Source organism: Vombatus ursinus, unplaced genomic scaffold (assembly GCF_900497805.2).
Source record: "Vombatus ursinus unplaced genomic scaffold, bare-nosed wombat genome assembly UNPS02015255.1, whole genome shotgun sequence".
In the NCBI taxonomy this organism is placed as follows: domain Eukaryota; kingdom Metazoa; phylum Chordata; class Mammalia; order Diprotodontia; family Vombatidae; genus Vombatus; species Vombatus ursinus.
In genome coordinates, this window is record NW_020955033.1 from 30254920 (window position 1) to 30272793 (window position 17874).

The 17874-nt window shown below is 40.0% G+C and overlaps 1 protein-coding gene across 1 annotated transcript; it reads left to right on the forward strand.

Annotated features, from left to right (window-relative positions):
* Positions 1 to 692: 692 nt before the first annotated feature.
* LOC114031682 (homeobox protein TGIF1-like) lies at positions 693 to 9134 on the forward strand. The gene is made up of 3 exons (XM_027846836.1): positions 693 to 1129; positions 7129 to 7355; positions 8078 to 9134. The coding sequence occupies exons 1-3, from the start codon at positions 1114 to 1116 to the stop codon at positions 8576 to 8578; spliced, it is 744 nt and encodes a 247-aa protein (XP_027702637.1). The 5' UTR covers positions 693 to 1113; the 3' UTR covers positions 8579 to 9134.
* Positions 9135 to 17874: the final 8740 nt, after the last annotated feature.

Consider the following 17874-nt stretch of genomic DNA (forward strand, 5'->3'; position numbering starts at 1 on the left):
GTTGGAAGAGCACTGATGGAGGAAAAAAAGGAGAAGCGGCGAGAGCCCAGGACTGGGGTAAAGGGTAGAAGCTGATTCAGTAAGCAAGCAGTGCGTCCTCTCACCCTGCAGAATACTTTCCCTTCTCTCCTCCCACCCCCACTCCATTCACAGTCAGCCTTACGTAGAGCTCAGTCCGCTGCCACTGGGAGAGCTAAGTTAAAGGTAGCTGTCAAAAAAAAAAAAAAAGTATTTTCCTTCTAGGGGAGGGAAGAGGAAAGAGGAGGGGGCACCCTTAAAAAAAAAACACCCTCTTCCAGTTTAATGATCAAAGGGGAGTCTGCCAAAGGAAGAAAGGCAAAAAAAGTGGGGGAGGGCTCCTCTCCTGACTGGATGCTTGGTCACCATCGCCACGGTGCCAGTGATGCGGGTCCCTGGGACTGAACAAGCGGGGAAGGGTTTGGTTTCTTTTCTTTCCTCTCCTCCCCTTTTACTCCTGTGCCCTCCCCCCTTCCCCTCCCCCTCTTTTCTCTTGTATCTATCTGTCAGAGTGACAGCAGCTAGGGAGGAGGAAAGAGGCAGCGAGTGCTGGGGCGGTCGGGGCTGCTGCTCTCGCTTACTCTCACTTACTCATTGCTAGAAGGTGCGGGTGTGTGTTGGGGGGGGTGGAGAGTAAAGGGGGGGGTGCGAGCTATTGAGGGGGAGAAGTTGGGGGTGGAGGAAGGACCTCCTGTACCTTCTCCCCTTCCCTTTCTCACTCTGACAGGCTGGGGCTTAAGGCGCTGTGGAGCACCGAAGCCGGAGGGAAAGAACAAAGAACGAAAGTGGGGAAGGGAGGTCGGATTGGGAAGGGGACGAGCCCCCAACCCTACTTCCAGGGAGCAGGGAAGCTCAAAGTGTCAGTTGAATCCCCTCCAACTCCGAGGCGCCTGGGATTGTAGCGCCTTGCGTAGTCCTAACGGCCGGAGCAATCCCCCCACCACCGTCCGCAAGTTACGGGGGAGACAGTTCTGAACGAGGCAGGAGGAAAAAAAGGAAAAAAGAAAGACAGAAAGAAATCCCACCCCTGGCTCTCCTTCTCCCTGGGCATTCAGAAAGAGAATTATTTCCGCCTGGTGGAAGTAGAAATCAAGAATGAAAACTAAGAAAGGTAAGTGTAGCGTGCGTTCGGCTCCCCGTGTGCTTGTGTATGTGTGATTGTGTGGATGTTTGTCCGTATCCCCATTCAACTGTGTGTGGCTCACTTTTTGGGGGGGGGGCCGGAGGGGACGTGCTTGGGCAGTTAGGGCTGTGTGAACTAGTAATAAGCTGCCAGGACTTTTGGGTTACTTTATTTTTTTCCCCCTAAAAGTGCCCCCACCACCACCACTCCTACCCCATCCCAGGAGTCCTGGGTCCTTTTTTTTTTTTTCTTCTTTGTTGAGGTCCGGTCTACAATGGCAGTTGGTTGATGTTTCACTTCTAGACACAACACGAGGGGCTGTTGTTTAGAGACTGGTTTCTCCATGCTGCTGGCACGTTGTCAAGAAGCACGCTCAACTGCCTTGTTTGTGCTCCTCAAAGTTTCATTGTCTGCCCCACCACCCCCATGCTTTTTTGAAAACGCGAGCCCGAGCTTTCCTTCCCCCCTCCACTCGCGACCCCTACCCTCTGCCTTTCCGAGGCAAACTTCACCCCGTTTCTTAACCCGTGATGAGACTTTTATTTCTTAACTTTCAAAACGAGAGGCTCCAGCCAAACAAAGTCGTCTCTGTTTGGAGTGGGAGCACCCTGGATGGCAGGATCCACTGAGTCTTTGTTTGAAACTTAGGCTTGAAGGGCTCTCACTCAGAGCTTGGGGTGGGACTATTCTGCCCCCACCCCCCTCACTGAAATGTGATATTTCTTTTTTTTTAATTACACTACCTTCTGTATACTGTATACTGCATACTAACTCCCACCCATTGAAATGTAATATTTCTTTTTGTCATTAAACTAACTTCTGTATACTATATACTAACTTCCTCCCCTCATGGAAATGTGATATTTCTTTTTTGTGATTATACTAGCTTTAGTATACAACATACTGTATGTAACCCCCCCCAAAAAAGAAAAAAAAACTATTCCTGGCATGAAAGGTTGGATTTTTTAAAAGCTTCCCAATTTGGGGAGGGGCGAATTTTTAAAAGGGTTAAATTGGAGAAGGGAAGAATTTAAAATGTCACGAAAACTGCCCCCCTCCCTTTTTTAAAAGAATGTTTTAGACTGCTCTTCCATTTTGACAGGCAGGTCTCCTTGTAAGTGCCCCAGTTAGGGTCTGTGATTGTTTCCATAAAAGCGCCATGGAAGTTTTTAAAAATTGAAACTTGGCATCAACCTGTCTTTAGAAAACACCCAACTTTAAAATTCGTTGGTGAGGGAGTGGGGGGGGTAGTGGTTCCCCCTCAAGTCCTGGAGGAACGCAAAAAAGCTTGGCTCTCGGCTTGCTGAAGCTGGAGCTGAATTTTCCGTTGTGATTTATGTGAGGGGTTCAAAACATAAGTTAATCGAGTCCTGAAGCAAATGTTCCAAAGCGAGGTGGGAAGCCTCCTACTGCGCATGCTCACCAACTTCCTCGAGGGATGGCTTTTTTTTTTTTTTTTTTTGAACTCCACATTCTTTCAGACTGGTAATGCCCGGAGAGGGCTTGGGGCAGCCTCCCCGCGGGGGAGGGGGGTGCGCGTAGTATACGTTACGAGATAGAATGTTGTTGGAATGGAACGCCACGAGGCGTTGGGTTCTTCCTCCCGAGTCCCCTACCCGAGGGTTCTGTTAGTTTACTCAGAGACTTTGAAACCTTTGGTGAAGGTCGCCCGTACTCCCCCCTCCCCCCCGCCCAACTTTATCCTGGAAGCCCGGAGGGGAATGTAACGTCCACGATTAGGCTAAAAGCGGCTTGGGTCTCCCCTCACCCCCCCTCCCCTCCCCAGGCTGCGGCATTCATAAGGTGGTTCATTGAATTCATTGATTGGTGATAACGCGACGGTTTCCCAACGCACGCTCTGGGAATGGCGTCCGAGACGTCCCTGAAGTGAGAGGAGGTCTCCCCGTCGGGTGGGCTCGTCCCTGTTTGGCAGTTACTTAGCCCACTTCGGCGGAATTGACTTAAGTTAGGGGTTGTTGCCCCCCCTTTTTATTATTTTATTGTGTGTGTTCCTTTAAAAGATCCATTCGTGTTCCCTTCCTCTCAATGAGTAGATTTCCGCCTTCTGCCCGTCCCATTGTTCGGGCTGTGCCTCGGGGTAGGGACTGTCGAAATACCCAACTTCGTTGGAAACTTCTAACGCCCTCCCAGCGCCTTCCCCCTGCCCCCGCATTCTTCCCCCCTGGTTCCCGCATTCTTCCTGGTCCCTCCCCCTTCCCCCTCTCCACTTATAATAAAGAATTGAGTGTGTGAAAATGCTGATATGATTAGTGTGAGTGTTTGGTAATCGGTCTTGTGAGCTGAAGTTCTGGTTATTCAGCACTGAAATAATGCAAACAATGAAAGGTGACATGTTGGAGGGGGAAACTTTGAGATTATAGGAAGAAGGTCACTGGTTTAGAGTTCATGTGGGGGAAATGAGACTATTGATGGTTGATGTTAGGACAAAGGTTTTTTTCTTTTTTCTTTTCTTTTTATTTTGGTTAAGGTTTGGTTGGCAGATTGCATTTGAGGGACACTTCACTGTTTCAGTTCTTCGTATCTTTTCTGGTTTCTTGTAATCCAAAATTCTTTTGGATTCTCTTTGAGCTGTGGTAAATTTTACTGCTTTGGGGGATGATTAAAGTTCAGGCTGTGGAACCCAGGAACAAAAGCTAGATTGCTTGCTTCCCTCCCTCTCTTCTGCCCCTCCCTTCTCTTCCTCCTCTTCTCTCCTCCCTCCTCCGTCTTTCCCTTTGTAAAAACTACCTTTGAGGGATGAAACAGTTTTCATATTCTGTGTTACAGGAAGATTTAAGGATCTCTCAGGCCAACTGTTGCCAATGACATGGTCTGTGGGATGGGTTTGTGGTCGTTTTAATATAAAAGTTATCTGTCAAATATTTTTAAAGCTCACTTTAATAAAAGTAACTTGGACCAAATCACAGAGAAGTGGAGTATTATACGTTGATTTGCAAATTAGAGGATTGTACTTCTGAAAAATTTTACACTGTTACAAAAGAATCCCTTTTTAAAATGGTTAAAGCAAACAGGTAGATGGTCGGATTAGAAAAATTCCAGTAGTTCTTTTAATCCTTACCTTTTGACAGTGTTATGTTCTTGCTTGAGAGATTCTTTTTTGTTTGGGCCAGCCAAGCCCAGTTCAGTTTGGATGACTCAGGTGTTAAGATTCCCATTGTATCTCCAGGGAGACCATCTTAACAGGAAACTTTTCCTATCCAAACTTTTGCTTAATTAAATTAATGGTTAACCTTTTTTCCCTTTAGGTTTATCACTATCGTGTCTAGATTCTTTGCCTTCCACTCCTTTAGTTTTAGTTCAACTGACAAGTCTCTTTTTTTCTTTTTTTTCCTTTTTTTTTCCATTTGTTGTCATCCTACTGATCTTGAGAATCTAAGTATTCTAAGAGCTAATCTCGCCTCTTTGGGCCTCCTTGTCAAATACTAAGTAACAAGTCCTTCTGACCCTTTGAGAATAAGGAAGTAGGTAGAGTAAAAGCAGTCTGTTCCTTTGTACTAAGTATCATGACCTATGAATTCATATATGGGAAACAAGTCATCTCTGGGAAACTTTTCCTAATCTGTTACAAAAGGAAATGACTAACAAAGAAAAATAAAACGGATCTGAGCCATAATCAATAGACATGGTTTCAACGAAAACAGTCTTGACAGCAGCAAACGTGGTTATGCTGCCCTGCACATATCAGCTGGTGTAGTCAGGGAACTCCAGTCCCAACTTCCTGTTACTGAAGCTTTTGTGCACATATTGGAAATATTTGTTAAGTTCAGAGGCCTGTCATTCATTTATTTAAATGAACTCAGGATGGAGGAAAGTCTTTCAGGGCAGTTTGGGGTTGCTTAACTGAAACTTGCTTTTGTGTCAGTGTCACTAACCTATTGGGAAGGGATCAAGCTTCTTGTCAAACTGAGTAAGATCAAAGGGTGAGCTTTTTTTCCCCTTGCCCTTTGTTATGACCAAGTTACAGTTAGGAACCAACTGCTCTAAAAGCAGATTTTCACACTTCATGGCTGGTTTCTTAGGGAAAAGGCAATAATAGTGATAAGCCCCAAAGACTGCCTTTTCAGATTTGTGAGTATTTAAAGCAACTGCTTTATTCACATTTTTTAGTTGCTGACTTATCTTTCTCAAATTGACTAATTGCCAGGGCTGAATACCAAGTATGGTTTTCCTCCTCAATATGAAATTTATGTCTAGCCTAAACAAGGAGTTTGCTTTATTACTCTTATCCACTTTTTTTTTAAATGGAAGTATACTTCCTAAAAGTTTCCATTCTTAACTATTTAATAAAAGTCTATAACTTGGATTCATTTCTGAAAGACAACTTATTTAAATTCTCTTAATAAGTCCACAAGGATATAACATAGTTATGGAGTTTATAACTTTTGGCTAAACTTTGAGTCTCTCCTCAAACGTATGTATTTGCATAATCACAGTTCTTTTTCTTTGTTAGAGCCTTCATTACTTTGACGGTCTCCTGAGGTCTCTGGCTCTTCCCTGGATACCATTTTTCCTTTTCTTTTCTCAACACCTCCTGCCCCCTGCAGTCCAAATCTAAATATGTGTGTCAAAGTAAAGCAGTGGTCAATTAACTGAGAAAGGCATTAAGTGGAATCTTATAAACAAATCTTTTTAAAATAGTGAGTAGCTTTCTTGTTTTATTATGCTAAAATGTTTAATTATATTCATCTGTTGGGGGGGGAAACAAGTTGACTAACTTTGAGAAGAACTATGTCCTTGTTATCGAATTGTAAAAGATTTTCATTAGGTCCTGTGTTTTTGAAAAGGGTAGTTTTCCTCTTTCAGACTGGGATAAAATTAACAACTGCAGTGATCAGGAGAAACATTCAAATTGTAGGGATGGAGTTGTTTAAAGAAAATGATTGTAGAGGGGGTAAAAAACGTATGTTCCTAAATTGAAGTGCCACTTAATGAATTGTGTTAATTGAAGCCAGTCCTATCTGTGGTTTGGATTTTACAGTGGTGTGTGAATTCCTAAAATTGCTGTTGGGATTAAAGTATTTAAAACCAAAGTAGATTTTTCTTTGGGAATTATATTGTTTAGTTTACATTGTCCTAGAACAACTTCAGACTGAACATGGTGGCCAAATTAAAATATTTTATGATGTTCATTTAATGTATAGAATGTACTAGGTCCCAATTACGAGGGATCTGCTTTGCCAAATTAATTATATGTGACTGCCAGAGGTGGAGTGGGGAGGAGGAAGTGCTTTTTAAAATATTTTCAGGAACTAAAAAGGTGTATTGAAACCAGTTCTCCTAGCTAATCATCTTTAGAAGACAACGATATTAATTTGGTATAATGATTAACTTTATGTGAATATAAGCTCAGGGAACAATAAAATGTCTCTTAGAATAAAATTGAAAGGCTATGCCTTCTTAGGGTATATAAAGCATTTCTAGTTCTTTAAATCTGAACTCACAAGTACCAATAGAGTATTTAGGGATGACTCACTATCATTTAAAACTGATGCAATCAAAGGAATGAGAGAGTAATATGCTAGCATTTTAAAATGTATTTCAGGACACCTCTTAGATTTACACTCCACCCCTTCAACTTGCCTCACACACCTTCCTTATTTGTGTCCTTAAAAAAAAAAAAGTTGTTAGCCAAATACCGTTATAGTGCCCTTCCTGTGCAACATGTGGCATGATATTTACTTTAGATGCAATTTGTCTGAACTGCCACAGCAGATGAAAGGTTTTTCTGGGCACCAGTTAAAAGGAATGTGTGAAGTAAAATCTTCATGGGACGAAGGTCCTGGTATTAATGGTCTGTTAGTCAGTGGGAGGACTATCCTTAGTTCACTTGATTTACATCATTTTAGGTAGCACAGGCCTTCTGGTGGCTGAAGGAAAAGGAAAAAAAAACAACCCTTGCTACAGTTGATCTTGTTGAACCTTAAGTTAACTTGGACTAATGACTTTTGGGTTTTGTATTTTCATAGGTGTTGTTCCAGTATCAGGCAGTGAGACTGAGGATGATGACAACATGGATATTCCCCTGGACCTTTCCTCTTCAGCAGGCTCAGGCAAAAGGAGAAGACGGGGTAATCTACCCAAAGAATCTGTACAAATTCTCCGGGACTGGCTCTATGAACATCGGTTTAATGCTTATCCTTCAGAGCAAGAAAAAGCTTTACTATCTCAGCAAACACACCTATCCACACTACAGGTAAAAAAAAAAAAAAAAGAAACAAAAACAAAACCTCACAAAGAGTTAAGTTTATTGGAATAGTTTTAAGACATTTTGAAGAGTTCCTGTGTGATGATTTATTTATATATAGTTCTTTTCTCTTTCCTGTCCCCCCCTCTTTAAAATTAGAGAATATTTATAGTGTTGAAAGGTAATCTGATTATTTAGACTTATCATCTTATCAGGTAACAATTTCTTTAATGATATATCATAAGAGAGAACACTACTTTATACAGCAAATATGAAAAGGAGGTTAGACCTTCCTCTATTGCCCAGGAAACTGGTTTGATATTTAAACAGGGACAGATTTCAGTGAGGTAATTCATGTTGTGTCTGTTGACATAGTCATTTGAACAGGGAAAAATCAGTAACTGTGGGAGGAGTGGCTCTTTTCATAGAGGAAAGACTTTCCTGTTGTTTATTAACCTAAATGCAGGAACAATAGGTAATAGGTTAATATACAGGAGAGTTAAAAGGTAAACTTCTTTCTATAAAAAAAACATTTTCAGACACCCGGCAACTTTTGTTTCTTCTTTTTGAAGAATGGTGAAAGTTTTGGCTTTTTTGTTTTTTGTTTTTACTTTGGAAGAATGACTCTTAGCTAGAGTCTGCTCCCTTAAAACAGTTTTTAAATCTAAATGGACCATTTCATACCTTCCAAAAGAAAAGTAAAAAACATTAAAAGATGTTATATTTCCCAGGTCTGCAACTGGTTCATCAATGCACGCCGCAGGCTCCTCCCTGACATGCTGAGAAAAGATGGCAAGGATCCAAATCACTACACTATTTCCCGCCGAGGGGCCAAGATTTCTGAAGCTAACTCTGTGGAGTCAGCCATGGGCATCAAAAACTTCATTCCAGCTTTAGATGAGAGCTCATTTCATGCCTGTACAACTGGACCAAACCAGACCTTAGGAAGACCACTGTCTCCTAAGCCCCCATCCCCAGGATCCATATTGGCCCGGCCCTCAGTGATTTGCCATACCACGGTGACTGCATTGAAAGATGCCCCTTTCCATCTGTGCCCGTCAGTCAATGTCGGACAGAACACAGACATGCAGCAGATACCAGCCAACGGTTTCACAGACACCTCTCTCCTGTACTCAGAGGACACGGGTAAATCTGGACCAAGTGCAAATACCCAGAGTGGGCTTTTCAACACTCCCCCCCCCAACCCCACCAGACCTCAACCAAGATTTTAGTGGATTTCAGCTCCTAGTGGATGTTGCCCTCAAAAGGGCAGCTGAGATGGAGCTTCAGGCAAAACTGATGGCCTAACCCTTTTTTCAAGCAGCAGAATTCTCAGAAAATGTTTGTTATGGTTGTCTGGGTGATGACAAAAGACTAATGACTGCATTATTTTATATATGTTTTTTTATTAATATTTGCACAAAGGATTGCTGAAATGAAGCTTCCTGTTACTGATTTGTCTTCAATGGAATATAGTCATTCCAAGAACTGTAAACTTAAAAGCTACTGTAGAAACAAGGGTTTTCTTTTTTTTAATGTTTCTTGGTAGATTATTCATAATGTGAGATGTTTCCCAAGATCATGTGATTTTTTTTTTCTTATTCCCACCTTCTCCCTTTATTTTTGTTGGTATTTCTTTCAGACTGTGCAATACTTAGTAAAGCTATAGTCTTCTTCTCATTCCATGTGGAACAGGATGCTGACATACTATCTACTAAAGAAATTTTCAATTTTTTTAAGCAAGTATGAACCTAGTTGATTGGTGTTGCCTTTTTCATGATGTAATAAAATATTTTCTTTAAAAGTGATGCACTGCAGAGTATTTTGTTGAGGAAGCACTTCCTAATAATAAGCAGGAACTTGGATATCATTGAAAGATAGAGTATCCCATGTGAACAGGATTAAAGAAATGTAGATATATCATTTTTCACTCTTTGAAGGACCTGGGACCACACCAGGGTACATAAACCGGATATATATTTAGTATTGATAGGGTTGAGTCTTGCTTAAAACTTTTTCTGCTGAAAAGTAATCATTTTGTTAACCTTTAGCATCCTAATTTCTCTAATGCTCTACCATTCAAATACTAGTCTAGTGCTCAGCCATGAACATTTTTAAACATTTCAAATTGTTCTGGAAACCATTTTTTAAAAATGAGCACCCTGTATCACCTGGTTGTGACTTAGGCTTCAAGTTTGCAAGCTAACTTCTGGCACTGTCTTCTACCTGCCTCTTGTGATTTAAAATACAGTATACTTAATTGATTAGTGCATTTCAGTACAATGTTTACAGATGGAACTTAGCACAAAACTAAACTCATAGAAAGATGAACTAAAATACCTTGAAAGTGTGTCTTAAGGCAATAAAGAAACATTGAAGTTCTAGCTATCCTATAATCCTATCTTATCCATCTTCAAAGGTTAAAATTACCATACATTGTTACATTGCCATCAGCTTTGTGATGAAAAACTTAGGACGGCTAAAGGGAATCTCTAATGGCATTTTCACTCATTTACTTCATCATCACCAAAAACTCATTCTTTTTTTTTTTTTTTTCTTTTTGGTGAGGTGACTGGGGTTAAGTGACTTGCCCAGGGTCACACAGCTAGTAAATGGCAAGTGTCTGAGGCCAGATTTGAAGTCAGGTCTTACTGACTCCAGGGCTGGTGCTCTATTCACTGCGCTACCAAGCTGCCTCCCAAAACCCATTCTTTATAGTCATAAATAACATGGGGCTGTTTGGTCATGAAAGTGCTTGACTGCATCCCTCCCATCTCTAGCATAGCTTCTTAACCTAGGGTAGATGGATGGATTTCAGGAGGTTGGTAAACTTGGATGGGGTGGAGGTTGGGGGGGAATTACATCTTTATTTTCACTAACCTCTAACTGAAATTTAGCATTTCCGTCAATTGGGAATGTCAACAACCAAAAATTCTGACAAAGTGATCCATGGATTGACTGCCAAAGGGGATCATGATACAAAAACGTTTTAAGAATCCCTGAGTTACAATCTACTCTGGGACTCTTCTTGAGCTGTTAGATTCCAAGAGGAATTTGACCAAAGAGAAGATAGCTGAGTCTGATATAATTTCTTCTTTCTTTTGATTACTGATTGTCATGTTGCAAAATAATGTGAATTCTTTTGAAAGATAAAAAAAGAACTTAGAATGCATAAGAACGTAGACAACTCTCAGGATTATAATTTCTTGCTCATCTAGCAAGTGTTTGAGGACATTATCTCATATCATCTTCACAACAATCTCTGGGTTAGGCAGGGCAGGTATTTTCTCCATTTTACAGATGAACAAACAAGCTTCAAGGAATGACTTGCCTAAGGTTCCCACTCTAGGCAAATGAGCTGGGACCGGGCACTTGATTTTTTAGAATCCTAATCCAATGCTTACTTTGTACTATTATCACAGGTTCCTCTGCTTGTTGGATTATCTTTGTTGCTATGCAGATTATCAAAAGTCAGTTTTTCATTCCCAGGTTGATGCTCCCTCACCTAGGTGGCACATGCAAGCTAATTTAAATATTAACCTGAAGTAAAATGTAATTCCTTCACTAAAGGCCTACTGTCTCATCTTAGCTTGCCAAGTGACCTTGTGTTCTCCAAGCCTGTGCCAGTCCAGTATGAGATGTCAGGTCCTACCTCTGGAAATAAAAAGATGTCAGCCATCATCCAGTCTAGCCTTTGATCTTTACATTCAGAATTGTTCAACAGAGGGCTGGCCATCAAGCAATGAATCCTTGGGGTTATAACATTTCCTAAACAGTTTATAGTATGGAGGGGTTGAGATTAGTTGAAATGACAGATCCTTAAAGTATTGAAATAGAAAATGTAATTGGTAAGGTAATGTAAAAAAAGAAAAAAATTACTGAAAGCTTGCTACCAATCTAAAAGAGCCCTAGATTTTAAATTAGAAGACTTGGGTTTGAAACCTGCCTCTGTAACTAAATACCAGGGTGACCTTGGGCAAATCACTTCATCCTGTGAGCCTCAATTTCTTTGTCTGTATATTGATGGGGTTGAATTAAGTGACCTCTAATGTCCCTTTCAGCTCAAAGTTTATGTTCCTATGATACAGACAATACAAATAACTTAAAAGTTAAATTAATCCCTTTTTTCCAGACCCCAGATGTTCCCATCCCCACCCCTTTATTTACAAATGCTCTTGTGTTTAGGTATTAGATAATTTTTAGTGTTATTGAAAAGGTCATTTAATTTGTTGATTTAAAGCAGTTTGTAATGTCATCTAGGTAAACTTGATTAGTGTTTGAAGTTTCTAGTCTAAAATCTTAAAAGTTTTTACTTAAAGTAACTTTGACTCAGGATCAGTTTGAAGCCAAGGCACTAATGAGTAAGCCCTAAAGGATCTTAGGGAATGGGTAATTACTCATTTCTGTCAGAACAAAGTGAAGTTTACCTCTGGAAACTAGCCAGGGAGTAAAAAACAATGTTCAGAAACTGGAGTTTGAGGAACAGTAAGGACATTTTTGATGGTGGGTAACTGGTTGTTAAGCTAATTAACAAGAGGATGTGGCAAGCTTTTACCTAAAGTGAACTAAAATTGAAATACCCAATAGATTGCCTTTTGGGCTAAACTTAAGATGCCAGGTCTAAAGGCTAAAGATGTAACAAATGCCATGTGGCTGAAGGGGAAACAATGATTTGCGATAGCTGTAATAGGGCCCATGAGGGAAATTTAGAATAGATGAGTATAAAATACATAAACATTGGTTTGAGCAAATTTCAACGACATGGCAATTTTAAAAAATCTTCATTATTTATTTTTAGCATTCTTTTTAAATTTTGTGTTTGAAATTCTATTCCTCTCCCTCCCTTCCCCACCCACTAAGAAGGCAAGCAATATGATATCAATTATACATGTGAAATCATGCAAAACATTTCCACATTAGCTATTATTTCCCCCACAAAAGCTAGAAAAATAAAGTGAGAAAATTATGCTTTAATTTGTGCTCAAGTTCATCAGTTCTTTGGAGGTAGATAGCATTCTTTCATCACAAGTCCTTTGGAATTGTCTTGGATCACTGTATTGATCAGAGTAGCTAAGTCTTTCGTCGTTAATTATTATTGCAACATTGCTGTTAATGTGTGCAATGATGTCCTAGTTCTCACTTCTCACTTCACTTTGCATCAGTTCATATAAAGTCTTACCATATTTTTCTGAAATCATCTCCCTCATCATTTCCAACAGCACAATAGTACTCCATCACAATCATGTGCCACAACTTACTTGTTCAGCCATTCAGAGCATTTAGAAATGGCACTTCTGAATGAATGGCTGTTTAAATGTTTATTGACACCAAGTAGAAGGCACAGACTAAAAAGGTATTTGGATGGCCTTCAAGTTGGGTGAAGCTTGCTCAGATCTTGTAAGAAGCGTAAGGAAGATTTTTAACAACAGCATCAAAGTGAGGCTAAAAGTAACCTTTGCTCTTAACGTTAATAAAGGTCTGCAGAAGACAAATTGGAATTCCCCAACCAGGTCAAGATTGTTTTCATGTTTTTCCTTTCTTAAAAAGCTTGCTTTTTCCAAATCAGAAGAATCCAAGTCTTTGAAACTGATAACATTCATATTTTGGCACTCTTTCTAATACTGATTGTAAAAATCTCTTAGCAGTTAAATAAATGCCAGTGTATCACCTTTACATTTTTGTCATTCAGTTGCCAAGCAGAAACAGTTCATACACATTTTAAGAGATACAGTTTTATATATTTTAGTATCTTTTAGTTCTCTTGTTAGCTTGATCCAATACTTAAGCAGGATTGAAACAAAATTGTAGAATTTTGTTGCCCGTTTCAAATACTACTCTTGAAAATGGATTTAAGTGAGTCTGTGCAAAACTAACACATTATTACATTAGTCACCTTTTCTCCCCCCAAATGGTAACAAATCTGCACCATCTGGAATAGCACTTTAAAAAATTCTCTGTTCAACATTCTCAGTTTTATGTCATCCGGTTTCACTTGTTTCAGTTGATCTCTTCTTGTAAATCTAGTATTTAAATGAACATGATGAGAAGTTACATTGCTGCATTTTCACAGCTTCTACAATAATGGTAGAACAGTATTAGCGCTAGAAAGGGCCTCATAAGACTCATATAGCGAAATACAGTGCCCAGTGCCACACAGCTACTAAGAGAGGGCAGACTCAGGCCTAGAAAGCAACCCCTCTAAATCCAGTATCCCTAGACCACCTTGCCCCACGGCTTTCCTTTTCTAAGTACTAGGATTACTTCCAGGCCACAAAACCCTCATCTCCACACTCCATTTCAGTTTGGCAAGGGCTGTTTCCATAGGAGGCTTTCAGGATCTGATATATGGTATGCTAGTTTCCTAAATTTTGTGTGACTGAAATAATCTTGGAATCAACCAATACCAAGAAATCAGTTTTATAGTTTTATGAAGTAAGCATTCACCTAATACTTACGCTGCTTTCAATGCGTTTCATTTCCCTTTCTAAACTTCTAATATTCTGACCCTGGGACCTTGTGTTTTTGGTTAGGTCTTACTCCTTTACATCTTGAAACCAGGATATTTCTAGAATATTATTGTCCCCCAAGCTAAGAGTTTTTCTAGTATTTTAACCCTTCCCTTCCTCCCCCATATCGACTGAGTTAATTTACTTATCTATTGACTAGTTCCCAGAGGTATTTCAACCAGGCTGATGGGAATCAAGAATGGAATTAACCAAACAGAATAGAAAAGTTAGTAATATTACACTGGCTTTGCTGTCTGTATTGGTTTTCTGACTGATATCTAACACCATTAAAAGTAGCAGATTAAAAAAAAGTTGAAAGCATTCTAACACTCTTCTTCCTCAATCTATTTCTGTCCTTAAACCTACTTTATCCTAAAGGAGTCGCTGTCGTCTGTCAGGACCAAACATAATTAATTGCTTGGGTCATAGTTTTTTGTTTCACCAGTTAATGACTGCTACCCAAAGATCAGTCCAAACGAAGGAAGCCAGCATTTTCCCTGCTGATCAGCAACAGGGCAGAACAACTAGCTGGTTTTAGTTTCATAAAAGGGTTGCTACCTTGAAATTTAACTGAAAGATTAACCTTATCAGGTGAAATGTATTGCTATTCGCAGGCAGGTGCTGCTCTGTTTTTCACAGTCTCTCTGTTAATTTGAAGTCTGTTGAGGTACCTTTGATCAGAGTTCCTCAGCCTTCTCTAAGGCCTTGCCTGTGTCCATAGAGGTTGACTCAGGGAAACATCAAAAGAACTGTAAGCCAGACTCTAATCTCTGTTTCTTCCTGTTTCTCTGTCTGCTCCACTAGGTTCACAGAACAGCCTTTTCCCTTGAAGGCCTGTCCACACTCTCCTCAAGGCCATAAGCTTTAAGTATAATTGGTTATACTGGGAGTGTCAAAATATCCACACTTTTGAGGGATTACTTTCTTTCTTAACTCAAAGTCCTTGCAAAATGGGGATCATTACTGACAAAAGAGTTAGGAAGATATGAAAATTCATACCTAAAGCCTGTCCTAAAAATAACTGTAGAGCAAACCAATTGCTTTTTGAAAGTCCATTAAAACATTTAAGCTCTTAAGGGATCTTTTAATGATGCATATAATTTGACATTCATATAGAGCCACATAGATTCTCATTTGAACCTGTGAGAACTAGGTTGTAGGAATAACCTACAAGTAAATATACTGTATGGGGTAGCTAGGTGGTGCAGTGGATAAAGCTCCGGCCTTGGAGTCAAGAGGATCTGAGTTCAAATGTTGCCTCAGACATTTGACGCTTACTAGCTGTGTAACCTTGGGCAAGTCATTTAATACCAATTGCCTCACCAAAAAAAAAAAAAAGCATACTGTGTTGTAGATACTGTATAACAGTACTCATACTGTTATGAGTAATTTCTATTTTATAGATAAGGAAATGAGGTTTAGAGTGACCTGCCCAGGGTAAAATGTAGCAAAATGTATAATAAGCAGAATTTGAACCTAGGACTCCTTAATCTAAAGTGACAGCATTCCACAAACAGTACTGGAATCTAGCTAGCAGGCATCTAGCTGGTGAAGTGGACAGAGCACTGGGCCTGGAATCAGGAGGCCCTGAGTTCAAATCTAGCCTCAGATTGGACAAGTCACTTAAATCTGTTTGCCTCCATTTTCTTAATTGTAAAATCAGGATACTGATAGCAACTACCTCCCAGAGCTGTTGTGAGGATAAAATGAAATATTTGTAAACTGCTTAGCACATTACCTCAGAACTGCTTTCCCTATTATGCTCATGGATGTGTTGTACCCAGGAATGTTCATCTGGAGCAGTACATAATAATCATTGATTAAGCACCTACTGCTTGTTAGACACCACGCTAGGGGCTGGAAGTAGAAAGATGAAAATGATAACAATTCTGCCCTCCAGAAGTTTAGACTCTGGTATGGCAATAAGACTACATAAATAACTATTATGCAAGTTAAACTATGGTAAGAGCCAAACAGAATGGCATGAGGAAGGCAGATCACTTTGAAAAGGCACATGGGAGGAGGGGAAGTTGTAGTCAGGTGAGGTCACTGGAGCTGGGCTTTTCAAGGATTTGAAGAGGTGAAGATTTGGAGGAAATCCATTCTGGGTATGGTAGATGGGTTACATAGAGAAAGGATTGCCTGAGACAAGATTGGGGAACTGTGAACAGTCCAGCTTGCCAGGAACATAGAGTGTCCACAAGGTAGAATGAAATAAGGCAGGAGAAGTCAGTTGGAGCCATACTGGAGAGGGCCTTCAATTTCAGTCTGTAGTATTTATATTTTATTCAGTTGGGAATAGCCATAGAAGGTTTTTGAATAGAGGTATGACATAAATAGATTTGCATTAGGAAAATTACTCCAGCAAGGATAAGAAGGATGGGATGGAGAAGGTAGAGGCAAGGAAACTAGTTACGGACATCCAACCGTTGCCCAAATGCAAGTCCAGAGAGGCCAGATACCATGGGAATCGGTGCAGAACGAGTGCATAACAACATTAAGTAACCTGCTCAACTGGTTAAAAGGTAGTCACATCTAATAGCTAACTCAAGATGTTTTATCTGATAGATTCCAAGTCCCAGTTCAAAACAAACTAAAAAAAGTAACTGCTGCTTTTTGATTTTACAAGAATTTTGACTGGAGTAGAAACTGAAATTAGGGTTATGTAGACATACTGTATTAGTCAAAGTCTATGTATTTGAAAGACATTTCTCCTACTCACCAATTTTCTCCTGCCAGGACTCACCCTTAACTCTTCCCCTTGACTCTCACACATAGCCCAGGGTTGGGGTTATGGCTTAGTTTTCTTCCCTTGGCTTATTTCATAGCCATGAAGGGACAAGTACTGCTGTTTCCCAAATCATCTACTGCTTTTGGGAGGTGAGTGAGAAGTCTTCTTTAGTTATCATTTTGCTATCACTGTCATTTTCCTGGTCTTTGTTGCTCAGCTGGGGCCCCTACTCCTGAAAGTTTGGTTAGAATTGTAGAATCATGGCTTTTTAGAGCTGAAAGGGATCTTAAAGATCAGCTAAGGCAATAAGCTTATTTTATAGATGAGGAAACTGATTTCAAAGCCTGTGTCTTACTTTCCTCCTCTCCCCAATTCCATAGTTAGTTAGTGGCCCCACTGGTAAGAATGCTCACAATCCTTAGTGCTATGCAATCAGATTAAAATGTAATTAGGAAACATTTAACAAAATTGATAAAAATGCAATAAAACTTAGATAATTAATATGTGGTTTCCTAAGTCCATATATGCCTGGAAGGGAAACTTACATATAATTTAGTGGCCCCATTTCAATTTGAGTTTGATATCACTGTCATTCTATATTGTATTTGTCTCTAACAATTCACCTAAATTCAATGAGGTCAGCTTTGACAGGTGGGGCAGGCCTGACACAGGCAAGTGGTGGGTTGGGGGCAAGTAGGCAGTGATAAGCACCTAAAAAAAGTCCTTAGTTCAAGGAGTCTTAACCTGGGGTCCATGAACTTTTAAAAATGTATATTAATTGATTACTGTATTTCGCATTTCCTTTGTAATCCTGTATTGTATTTTATACATTTAAAAACATTATTCAGAGAAGTCTATAGGCTTCACCAAATGAAAGAAGAGTTCCTTGACACAACAAAAGTTATGAACCCTTGACCAAGTTGATTGTGTTCTAACCATGCCTCAAAGGGAAGCAGAATATTAATCTCTAGCCTCTTCTCCCTACTCTGTTGTCCAAGGGAGGCTTTATTTCCTGCCAGGAGGAGAAGCAGAAGGTCAGAGCCAGAAACTTGGCCACTCTGCCCTCCTCAGAGACAGAGGGCAAGGTGTGGAACTAGAATTATATCTATCAGCTCCATTAAATATTTTTAGTCTAGGGGGTGTAGTTTTCAGGTTCAAGTTAACTTCTGATCCCTGGGGTTTTTTTGTTTGTTTGTTTTGTTTTAATTGGGAGAAGCAGGACCCTAAAGTTTATATCCAAAGTTTGACTCCTTTGCCACCAAATATCAGGTCCACAATGAACACCTTTAGG

Bases quoted from the DNA above. Each gene is read 5' to 3' on its own strand.
- LOC114031682 (XM_027846836.1), top strand. The intron at 7,356-8,077 runs GTAAAAAAAAAA...TATATTTCCCAG, and splicing joins CACACCTATCCACACTACAG to GTCTGCAACTGGTTCATCAA.